General features: G+C 38.9%; 1 protein-coding gene across 1 annotated transcript in view; it reads left to right on the top strand.

Moving 5' to 3' along the window:
• The window catches only part of MACROD2 (mono-ADP ribosylhydrolase 2), a 2,059,774-nt gene that overhangs the window by 1,875,025 nt on the left and 172,064 nt on the right, over window positions 1–12,685 (top strand). Inside the window, exon 9 of the mRNA XM_058684846.1 lies at window positions 4,807–4,888. Coding sequence (XP_058540829.1) covers window positions 4,807–4,888 — 82 coding nt within the window. The remainder of the gene's footprint in view (window positions 1–4,806; window positions 4,889–12,685) is intronic.

The raw sequence follows: 12,685 nt of genomic DNA, 5'->3' as shown, positions 1-12,685 counted from the left end.
GTACCCATGAGAGGAGCTGGTGAAAGGAGTCTGTGGAAGGCTATTGCCTCTGCATCTGACCAGGCCTGGAGTGTGTCAGCAGGGCAGGTAGTCAAGAGACAGGTCAAAAGTGATGAAGAGGAGGGGCACCTGGGTCGCTCAGTCTGTTAACTGCCCAACTTCAGCTCAGGTCATGATCTCATGATTCATGAGGTTCAGCCCTGCGTCGGGCTCTGTGCTGACAGCTCAGAGCCTGGAGCCTGCTTTGGATTCTGTGTCCGCTTCTCTCTCTGCCCCTCCACTGCTCATGTTCTCCTTCTGTCTCTCAAAAATAAATGTTAAAAAAAGTGATGAACAGGAAAGCTGGATGCAAAGTGGGGGAGAACAAGGTCAAAGTAGAAACCATAGGAGCAAACTGGAACCACACAATCTGCCACATGCATCTGTCTCCCTGGATGGAACGCCAAAGCTGCAAAGCCCTACAGAAGGAACTGGTGCCCTTGAAGCAGAGTTACATGCGTGCCTGGCCTAGACTGAGAGAACCTGAGTTGGGAGAAAGAGCAGGAGCTGAAGAAGCTGTGAGCCCAGCTGCTAACCGACACCAGCTGATGAGCAGCAGTGCACCCCACCTGCCTGGAGTCCTCCAGCCACCCGCCTAGTACCATGGCTGCAGCTCCACTTCTGCCCTCAAAATCTCATGGAAATTTCTCTGTGGCCAACGCTAACATCGAACCATTCAGAGAAGCGTTATTCCAACTTAGCTAAATTGACATAGTACAAAATTACCACAGGGATAGGCTATGAATGAGATATTAAAAAGAAAAAAACAGGGGTGCCTGGGTGGCTCAGTTAGTTAAGTGTCTGACTCTTGCTTTTGGCTCAGGTCATGATCTCGCGGTTGAGAGTTTGAGCCCGTGACTGACTGTGCGCTGACAGTGCCATGGAGTCTGCTTGGGATTTCTCTCTCCCTCCCTCTCTGACTCTCCCCCACTCTCTCTCTCTTGCACTCTCTCTCCCTCTCTCTCATGCAAAATAAATAAACATTAAAAAAAGAACTTTTGAAAGAAAGAAAGAAACTATAGATGTTATTTAGTTCAATTCTTTCTTCATAAGACGTGAAAGCCGGGTCCCAGAGAGATAATAGCTTGTCCAATGTCACAGAGCTAGTGACAGGCCTAGAAACTCAGTCCCATGTATCTCCATTGGGGTGATACCACAGAAAGAACATTGGATGTCAAGTTAAGATGCCTGAGATTTTGCCACTAATTATTTGACCTTGACAAAAAAGCACCTGGATTCAAGTTTTCTCGTGAGAAAATGGCACATGGGTGAGCCCCAAGAAATTGGAGGTGCTCAGCTAATATCTCTTAAATAGATGAATAAATATAGTCTCTCAAGAACAACCGTTTTACAAAATTGTTCTATTGCCCAACATAAAAGACAGATATGCTCCTGAAAATATGCTCCTTGAAAATATGCTCCTGAGCCTCAATACTCAATAGTGAGGCATTCTTATATATTCTCATGTAACTTATCTGGGGCTAGAATGGATCACCCAGCTCATTCCCCTTTGTGCAAGTCAGATTTCCAACCTCTCAGCCATGGACCAGTTAGACTTTCTATATTCTTCTTGTCACCCCATTGTGGCTTCTACTTGATCTTGATCCATTTGGTCTGAGCCTTTCAAGAGAGATCCAGTACTACACAGCTAGAAAAGCAAGAATCCAAACAATTGGCAATAGGAAGAAACCAGAATATCAGATTTCTGGCTATGTATTTCTCTTTTGTTCATAAATCTACAATTTGCGCAGAGTTTAGCAGGAACAACCAATCTCTGCTCCATGGGGCATCACCTGGGGTAGGTCAAAAACTAGGAGGTGAAGTCATTGAGAGGCTACTCACTTTTAGGTAGGATTATTGGCTGGAACTTGTACACATGGACTCTCCATGTGGTCTGTCTGCTTCCTCATAGCATGAAGATTGGGTACAAGAGCAATCATCCCAAAAGGACCAGGCAGAAACTGTATCACCTCTTATGACATAGACTTGGAAGTCATAAAGTATTTCTGTCACATAGTATTTCTGCAATCATAGATTCAAGAGGAGGAAATATAGATCCCATTCTCAATGAAAAGAGTATTAGCATTACATTTTAAGAGAGTCTGAGCGATGGGATATCTTATTGCATGCCATCTTGGAAAATACAACATATCATAAGCAGTGATCAATATCCACTCTGAGTTTATAAACACAGAGCTTGTCAACTAACAGAGCTCTTCTCCAGCAATAACCCCAGACAATAAGTTTATGTACACATATGTAAGTACATGCGTATATGCATACATAACAAGTACTTGGTAGGTGAGGGTTAATTCTTGTATTCAACTTACTTCCAGGATATTTTCAGTGTTATGACTCAGGGTAAGGGCAGGGAAATGGGTCACTCAATTAGTTTAAAATAAAAGCACTTTTCCCCCATCATCCATCTACTCTTTGGGAAAATAAATCAGGCCGCTGAAATTTGGACATACCATTTCCATGGTAACAAAACCTAAAATGCTAAAAGGTGGATTATAATCCTTTGCAATATTTAAGAAATCTGCATTTAGTTTCTGTGGTGGTTAAAAGCTCCCTTGACAGAAATGAATAGCATTACCACCACTAACCCTTTCCCATGCAAACTCACACACAGAAAACACACACACACACATACACACAAGCAACAGGAGGGTTAAAAAAATCCATAACTCATATTGAGTACACAAAAATAGGGAGAAATGAGTAAAAATGAGACTTTCCAGTTTGGTCTCCTTAGATCCGCTTTGAATCAAGTTTTCTTGTTTTGATTTTGATCTCAATTAGGTGGCTTTAGAAATAATCTGACCATCTGAAGCCTGGTGAAAAGTCAACTGTGATAGGTGTGGAAGTAAGGATAATTATGGCGTTTGAGAACTACAAGTAGTTCAATACAGCTAGAGAGTAGAGTATGTCTAGCACAGAGTCTTATTTTTGGTGTTAGGACTTTCAATTATAAAACTTCTCAAATATACCAAAAAGTATAGAAAATAATATGATATCTATGTACTTGCCCCCATAGTTTAATAGCTACTACCCATGTGCCATATTTTTCTCAAGTCTCTTTCCTGAAATTCATGTGTGACATTTCTAAGAATGTTTCTCTATATCAGTGCTTTTCAATGAATCCCTACACTGTTATATCTTTGTGCTTTAAAAATGTGTATAAATGGTATCATAGAGAATGTTTTTTGTAACTCATTTCTATTGCTCAACATTATGATTCTTATCTTTAGCTATAGGGCATAAACACACCAGAAGGAGAGCATAGACGAGCATTCAGTTTTGCACAGACAGCTAATCATTTATTCAACTCAATTTACATTTCACCCGAAGAGTGAGTTGATGGTGATGGTTGTTGCGTTTGTAGAAAATGTTAATGATATGCAGACAGGACTGGACACCAGAAACTCAAGTGAATACAGTAAAAAGAAAATAAGGTTTATTTGCAGCCCAGTCCTTCCATTTCTGAATGCCAGATGCTTTCTCTTACAATCCATCCTATGGGCAGGGATTACTGGGGCTGCGTGGTATTTAGTGATTACAGCATAGAAGTCCAGCAACTGCCCAGCAGGCTGCCCAAATGGACTTGTGCAGGGATCAGGGAGCTACGTCTCTGAGCTTCCAACAGGAAACCCTGACCATTCCTTGTGTCCTAGCCCTCCCTACCGACCTATCCCTGTAGATCTTCTGTCCCGCTGGGAACTTTGGACTTGCCTAGGGTTGACTCTGTACCACACAGGCTGGGAGAGCTGAAGGGCTAGGGGGATGATATCCATGTGGGTTCATTCATGTCCTGCCCTGTGCACACCCCACCTTTATTCCCCATTGCCATGAGAAATGCCTCCTTTGATGTTCTACTCAATTACCAGTTGTAGTTTGATAGATCGAGTAATTTTTAACTTTTCGTAGACTCTTAAAATAAAGGATCTAAAGGGGTGTTTATTTTCAAGACATGAAATTGAGTCACTGATTTAATATCAGATATACGTGAGCTATTAGATGTACCCCCATCTCTCTTCTGTTTACCATATTATTCTCTGAATGTCTCAAACACCTTATGTATAGAAGCCCTCTCAAAACAGAAAGAAGAGATTTGTACAATCTCTTGTTTTACTCTTGAGGTGGCATTTACTTAGTCAACAATATCTACCAGATTAAAGTTATATTGACCTCACATCACTGTCAACTAATTATGTTTTACTTCTGTTGCATTTCTGAGAATGTTAAGCTAAAAGCAAATTAAACTACAAGAAGCTTTATAGGCCATGTTCAAATACTAACAGGTTTGATAAACATATTTGTCTAAGAAGGGTAGGACAAAGAGCTCTTTGTTTACTGACATACTTGATTGTCATTCTGCTATACCTCTCGTATATGTTTTATAAGACATAAAGTCTAGGTATCCTGTCTGAATCTCCGATCTTATTTATAGCTTGCTGCAAAGTGGCTTATTGTCATTTATTATTTCTTATTTGATTTATATAACATCTTTCCGCCAAAGAGCCCATGGGCTTATTCACATAAAGAGTACACACACACACACACACACACACACACACACACAAATACACACTTGAACTTCACTCAATACTGTCATACAGTTAGCAGTATAGCATCAAGAATCTGCAGGAGGCTTTTCTATTTGTTTCTTTTTGTCGCTGTTGTTCCAAGACCATGTTGTGGAATATTTCTCATATCCCAGGGTCACCATATTATCTTTCACTTTGAGTATTTATTGTTTGCCTCTAGGTGGACCGGATCATCTTCTGTGTCTTCTTAGAAGTTGACTTTAAAATCTACAGAAAGAAAATGGGCGAGTTTTTCCCTGCAGGTGAGTAAAGTGGTTTGTTTTCTTTGGAATTGAGAATGGGAGTGGAGGCATCAGTTATATTTCTATTTCACTACTTATCTTAAAGAAATGTTGCAGATGTGGTCTCCATACACCAGTAACCCCTGGCAACTTGTGTCATAATTTTCAAGACCTCAAGGGAGATCTAAGCCCTTGACCCCTCTGTCCCAGGAGGCCATGGTGTTGTATTGGGGAAGTCAGTTCATATTTTGAGTCTCATTTTCTCACATCAAAAATGAGGGACTGGACAAAGTGACTTCTAAAGACTCTCTGGCCCTAAATTTCATGATCTGTGATTTGCTCCCCATAAATGTAAATTGTCCAGGCCTGTGCCTACATCCACCATGTTAAACACCTTTGCTGGAAATTGTGAGGAACCCATTTATATTTGAAGCCAGAATTCAAAGAGTTCCTGCACTTTCTCCCTATTCCCCCCAATTTTCTTGGCCCAAATTGTAATGAAGATAGCAACACATCCTAGGGCAATTTGAGAAATGCAGTCATTCACATTATTTTACATTTCTTTTGAGAATGTAGACAAAATCTCAGTTATTAAAGAACCTTGATTACATCAATTGAATGTGTCATTAGATTTGGTTGGATTGGTTATTTTGAATATTTCCCCCTCATTGTTCCTCTTCCAGCCTTGTTTATTACCTTGTTATTTTGTGGGTGCCGTTAAAGTCACGGTGCTCAAGGTGCTTTCCTCAGCCATGGTAAAAATGGCTTCCAGGAAGCAAGCCACTGTGAGTGTTGATGCCTACTTTTGAGGTGTCTGTGCCCATGTGAGGTGGCTTTCCAGGTACCTGGTGACTCTAGCAGGTAGGAGGGAGGGAATGGTGCACATTCACCTCTCTGGCAGTCAGAGCCATGCGGTAAAGAGGAGGCCCTGCCCGAAGATCAGAGCAGGATGCAAGTAGCCGTCAAGAACAGCTACAGAAAACTGCTGGAGATGTTCAACTCTGTGCTAATATTCAAGGTGGACTAAGTTCTTCTGGGTGATTTGAAGTCCTTCTCTCTAGTTTTGTAACTGAAAGGTGAATCTGCTAAGTATATTTAATTGGAGCCTTTAATTACAGTATTTTCCAAATTTTAACATACTGTAAATTCAGAAAGACTCCCCATGGGATGAAGGAGAGGACTGTGATGGTGGCCTTTTTTTTTTTTTCTCCTTCTCCTTTATCCTTTTATCACTTTTTAAAAATTTTTTAAGTGACTCAGTAATTTACAGCATGTAAAGCACATAGTGACTATTTAATAAGTAGTGTTATTATGAGCTAAATTTAATAAATTCTTCTCCCCATAATATGATGGCTTTTTTTTTCTGTTTTAATCTCCTTGTTTCATCATTTCTCTTTATTTCCTATATAAACACAGTGAGTTGATTGTGCACGAATTTCTGTACTTTTAAGTATTCTTTGTGTGTGTGCATTTTTAAGTATTCTTAAAAGAAAATATTCATTCATGAAAAAATGTGACTTGCTATTGTGTGTGAGGCAAAAATTCTCATGTCTTGTCAACATCACAGCATATTTTTTAAGCTTTCATCAATTTTGGACTTCTTGAGTGTTTAGAATTATGACATAATATTCATTTCCATGTCTTCTAAAATAAAACTTGTTTTCACTCTAACATATGATAAAAAATAATTGCATGTGTATGATCGACTGATATTAAAACAAATCTATCCATCAGCAAGTATTTCCAGTGATGCAAAGCCAAAAATCATACTATACGTTTTTTTAAATGGGACAGTTTTAGTGGTCTAGAATGTATTAATAATTATGTAAATAAATTATTATTTGAAAAACTGCTACTCTAAATAAATCCAACATGCATCTTAGTACTTGAGAAAATGAAATAATAAAATCATCTTCAGTTTCACATCAATACTTTAAATTATAGCATGCTCATGAAATTATTTCCAGTGCATATTTATTATAAGGAGTGTATTTTTAAACTAACTGTCAAAATCCCCTCAAAATTGTTAAGTATTTCCTCAATGCTGAAGCATCAGCCATTTGCAAATTTTGAATATGCAATATGAAGTAAACACGGCTTCTAATGGAATGTGTGACTGCTAATATATATGATATACATTATCTGTCCATAATTTGAATTTATGGTTAATTCATAACCATGCCATCTTCGACTGGAATCTGATTTTTCTGGTTTGCCATATATTCCCCCTAGACTGACTTATTCAGACTATCTCTAACTAGTCTTCTTAACACTTCCCAATGCAATAATGATAATAGTTTAGGAAAAAAAAAAGTCATTTTATATGAAACTAAATCTCTGTGTTTTGGGGTACAATAATCCTGTGTCCTTATGTATCATAATCAGGAATTTGAGGCAAAATGTATAAGAAAACAATACAAGTGAGACTAGAAAAGATCACATTAAATGTACAACACATACAAAACTACTACCTAATATTAATGATAAGAATAATAGTTAACATTTATGGATTGCTTTCTCTCAGCCACACACATGGGCTAAGTCAGGTAATCTTCATGCTCACTCTAAGAAAATAGGCACTATATTAACCCTACTTTTTTATGTGGAAAATGATGTGTACCTGAGAAAATGAAGAAATACAGTTAGGAAACAGCAGAACTCTATTTCAAAATTCAGAGTGGCATCTGTCATTGCACAAGTGATAATAGGTTCGTTTCCTCAGAGCATCTCCAGACCAGGATGGGTTTGACTTCTAGGATGCATTTGGATCAGTGAGAAAGTCTCATTCCTAATTTCATCTAATTTCATCTGCTGCCTGTAATTATTCAAAGCTGCCATGCTTCTCTTTCTTCTGATACCTATAAATGTCCTCATGGAAACTTTCTAATATGAGTCAAATTGGTACTTGATCATGGATCTCAAAATCAAATTCCATCCAGATCAGCTGGGCAGTGTGGTGCTTTGACCTGCAGAGGAGTAGGAGAGTGGTCACTGGAAAGCCAAAAGGCCTTATACATGACCACAGGGGAAGATGGAAATGTGCTTCCTATCATTTGCTAGAGCTTCTGTGACATAGTATGATGGACTGGAGGGCTCAAAAGATTGCAATTTATTTTTTCACATTTCTAGAAGCTAGCAGTGCAGGATCTAGGTGTCAGCAGAATTGCTTTCTTCTGAGGCCACTCTTCTTGGCTTGTAGATGGTCACCTTTCCTCAGTGTCTTCATCATGTCTTTCCTCTGTGTGTGCCTGCGTCCTAATCCCCCTCTCCTTGTTAGGACACCAGTCACATGGGATTAGTGCCCACCCTAATAACCTCATTTTAATTTGATCACCTTTTTAAAAACCCTGTGTCCTGGATGCCTGGGTGGCTCAGTTGGTTAAGCTGCTCTCAATGTCGGCTCACATCATGATCTCACGGTTCATGAGTTCTAGCACTATGTGGAGCTCTGCTTGAGATTCTCTCTCCCTCTCTCTGCCCCTCCCCTGCTTGTGCACTCTCTCTCTCTCTTTCAAAATAAATAAATAAGTAAAAACATATAGTCACATTCTGAGGTACTGGAAGTTAGGACTCCAACAAAATATCTTGGGGGACACAACTCGAACCCTAAGAGAGCCCATCATAGAAAGGCAGTAGAAACAGCAAATGAAAGAAACCAGCAACAATTTTTTTTTTCACAACAGTTTTATATCTTGCTGTGAGTGAAGCACATTTGACTTTTTCCTTTAGATGTGCTATTTGGAAGTCTAGTGTGGCAGCTTTATGGAATTACCATATGCTTTGGTTGCAAATAATTTCTAGTTACAGTACACCATTAGATGGCCTACAGCAAATAATATTTGTACAATTCAACTCAGAGATCTCTTTGTTCTTTACATAAAAGGTTTGTATTTTTTGGTATGCAGGATTTATTGTGTTTATTTTTCATAGATTTGGGACACAGAGGTCAATTTTTTTATTAGAGTATGAGTTACAACAGAGGACTTGGGAATATTAATTTTCCTCATAATAACAATGTCAAATTTACAGTTTGGAACTGTATCAAAGAAACCTGACGTTGGAAGTAAAAAATGCCATGGTCAAGCCCCTCCCCCACTTTAAAGAAAGCCTACATTTGTTTACATCAGTGGTTCTCAACTCTATTCTTCAGGAAGGAGTATTTTTCCAAAACAATATTTTTTTAAATTTTTTTTAACGTTTTATTTATTTTTGAGACAGAGAGAGAGCATGAACGGGGGAGGGGCAGAGAGAGAGGGAGACACAGAATCGGAAGCAGGCTCCAGGCTCTGAGCCATCAGCCCAGAGCCCAACGCGGGGCTCGAACTCACGGACCGCGAGATCGTGACCTGAGCCGAAGTCGTCCGCTTAACCGACTGAGCCACCCAGGCGCCCCTCCAAAACAATTTTTAAGTTATATCTTCTGACAAATAAGCATGATATTTTTTAAAATTTTACCTGGATTTACTCTTTAAAACCTAACAAGAGAAAGTATCCACATGACCTCTTCATCATCCCCTCTTCTCACAGATTTTATAAACTTTTCTCATTCAACGGTATTCACTATTGTTCTGTCCATCAATCAACAAATAATTTATTATACACCTACTATTGTCAAAGGCTTTGGTCACTGCTGCATTTAAGATATAGTTCTTAGGGCACCTGTGTAGCTCAGTCAGTTAAGCGCCTGACTTTGGCTCAGGTCATGATCTCTCAGTGTGTGAGTTCGAGCCCCACATCAGGCTCTGTGCTGGCAGCTTGGAGCCTGGAACCTGCTTCAGGTTCTGTGTCTCCCTCTCTCTCCGCCCCTCCTCTACTCACACTCTGTCTCTTTCTCTTTCAAAAATAAATAAACATTTAAAAATTAAAAAACAAATTTTTTAAAGATATAGTTCTTAAGGGTGCCTGAGTAGCTCAGTCAGTTAAGCGTCCAACTCATGGTTTCAGCTCAGGTCGTAATCTCACGGTTTGTGGGATTGAGCCCTGCGTCAGGCTCAGTGCTGATAGCATGAAGCCTGCTGGGGACTCTCTCTCCTCTTTCTCTGTCCCACCCCCCTCTCTTTCTCAAAATAAATAAACATTTTTTTAAAAAGATATAGTTCTTATAATATGCCTGAGAGGCCAGTATTACACAGAACAGTTGGAAAACAATATTAGCAAATAATCAAGTATAACATTGGTATGGTCAAAGTACCCAGGAAATCAGAGTCAAATGTGTATGAGAACCAGGGTGGTTGTGGCAAGTTTCATAAAGAATGTGTCACTTGATGGGGCGCCTGGGTGGCTCTGTCAGTTAAGTGTTGGACTTCAGCTTAGGCTTTGAGTTCAAATGGTTTGTGAGTTCAAGCCCCACATCAGGTTCTCTGCTGTCAGTGCAGAGCCCACTTCAGACTCTCTGCTCCCCTCCGCCGCTGCCCCCCCCACTCATACTCTCTGTCTTTCTTTTTTTTTTTTTAATTTTTTTTTAATGTTTATTTATTTTTGAGACAGAGAGAGACAGATCATGAACAGGGGAGGGTCAGAGAGAGAGGGAGACACAGAATCTGAAACAGGCTCCAGGCTCTGAGCTGTCAGCACAGAGCCCGACGCGGGGCTCGAACTCACAGACTGTGAGATCATGACCTGAGCCGAAGTCAGACGCTTAACCAACTGAGCCACCCAGGCGCCCCATACTCTCTGTCTTTCAAAAATAAATAAACATTAAAAAAAAAGAATGTGTCATCTGAAAGATGAGCGGGAGCAGAGAAGCGATGCCAAGTACTGTGTAAGTGACACAGAGGAAGAAGGGCAGTTCAGATAGAATTTGGGAAATGAGTAGGATGCTTATCTCCAATTTGTGAATCCCTGACGGAGAAATGTTGATACTCATCACCATGTAATAAGCAGTCATACATTAATTGTATGACTTTGTGCATGTCGTTTAACCTTTTTATACTTCAGCTTTACAGCAAACGCAGTAATGGGCCAAATCCAAATAGAATAAATAATAATGTAAATGAGTGTTTAGAGAGGTGTCTAGACCAAGCATCATAAAATTTTAAATACCCATGTTTCTTATTACAACTTTAAAAATAGGTATTTTCATTATTGTGGCCATCTTAATTAAAATGGCTATAACCTCTTATTACAAAAGTAGTACGGATTTACAGTAAAAATAGATAATCAAAAAGAAGATACAAACTATCGAGAATGAATTACCTTTCGTTGTTTATCCTGTAAGAAGCCCCCTGTAAAATGGAAAATGCAATCAGAATTGCAGTCTTATCACTTGCTGTGTATCGCGCAACAAATCTTGATTTTTTTTTACGTCATTTTCTATTCTTCCATAACATAATTTTAATGGACACAGTGTTTACCCAAAACCATACTGTTGAACTGTGCAATTATTTTTGCAAATATTTCCCTATTCGTTTATAAATAACACTTACAGAAAAACAGCTTCATAGATAAATATTGGCATGCATCCACAATTTTTTAAAAATACTTTTCTAGAAGTAGAATTACTTTTTCAAAACGCATCCAAAGTCAAGACACTTTTCATACTAATTATCAAATTGGCCACAGTGCTTATAGCACTATGGGTCAGTGTCATATATAGAACTGAAGGGGTCTTCATTTCCAGAGTCACAAATGTCAAGACCTATACCTCGCATTAAGCACCTTGAGTGATCAGGGTGCCAGCGTAGTGGGGTTCTTACTGTATCCTTACATGGTGGAAAGAGAGAGCTCTCTGGGGTCCCCTACATAAGGGCACTAATCCCATTCATGAGGGCTCCACCTTTATGACCTAATTACCTCCTGAAGCCCCTACTCCTAATATCATCATATTGGGAGTTAGGATTTCAATAGATGAATTTTGTAGGAAACGCAAATTCAGCCCATTGCACTGAGTTTACATTCCCATGAGCAGTATGTGAGAGTTTACTTTTCCCCTGCTCTTCCCAATTGGGCACATTCTCATCTTTTGATGTTATCACTTTTATACATGAAATAAAGTAATTAATGGGTAACAACATGTATTTCCCTTATTTCTAGTATGGCTTATCCTTTCTTTCAGTTTTTTATTATATCTCCCAATTTTTTATGCGAAACTGCTAGTCATCTCCTTTGTAAATTTTTATTGACTATTTCATCTTTTTTATTGCTCTGTAATTTGTATAGTAAGGTTCTTAGCTCTTTAAAATATATGTTGCAAACATTTCGTCATTTGTGTTTGTGATATTATTCTTGTATAACCGAATCAACGAGGAAAGGTGGAAAGACAAAAGAAAGATGGGAAAAAAAGAAAGAATGAAAGGAAGGAAAAAAGAAGGGAGGGAGAAAGAGTAGTTGGAAGAAAGGAATAAAAGTAAAAAAGAAAAAAGAGTGAAGTTGAAAACTAAAAAATTCAAAAATTACTTTTATTTTTATGCCTGTGTACTTGATCCCATAAGAAATCATTTTGTTTTTTTTTATTATTTATTTTTTCTTTCATTTTCTTTTTTTTTCTTTTTGAAAGCGAGGGAGAGAGTGAGCACATGAATGTGCAGGGAGAGTCAGAGGGAGCGAGAGAATCTTAAGCAGACTCTATGCCCAGCTTGGAGCACAACATGGGGCTCAATCTCACAACCTTGAGATCATGATCTGAACCAAAACCAAAAGTCGGACGCTTAACTGACTGAGCCACCTGTGTGCCCCAGAAAGCATTTTATTTCTAAACAGTATTATTATTCTTAGTTCTACTCCTCAGACACTTTTTCGTCAAAACAGTATGCTTCCTAATTTACAGGGTATGGTAGGAAGAAAAGTGCCTTTCCTGCAAAGATGCCTTAAACCCCAGAA

The sequence above is a fragment of the Neofelis nebulosa genome, chromosome 9 (genome assembly GCF_028018385.1).
Source record: "Neofelis nebulosa isolate mNeoNeb1 chromosome 9, mNeoNeb1.pri, whole genome shotgun sequence".
In the NCBI taxonomy this organism is placed as follows: Eukaryota; Metazoa; Chordata; class Mammalia; order Carnivora; family Felidae; genus Neofelis; species Neofelis nebulosa.
This window is presented reverse-complemented; position numbering and strand designations above follow the sequence as displayed.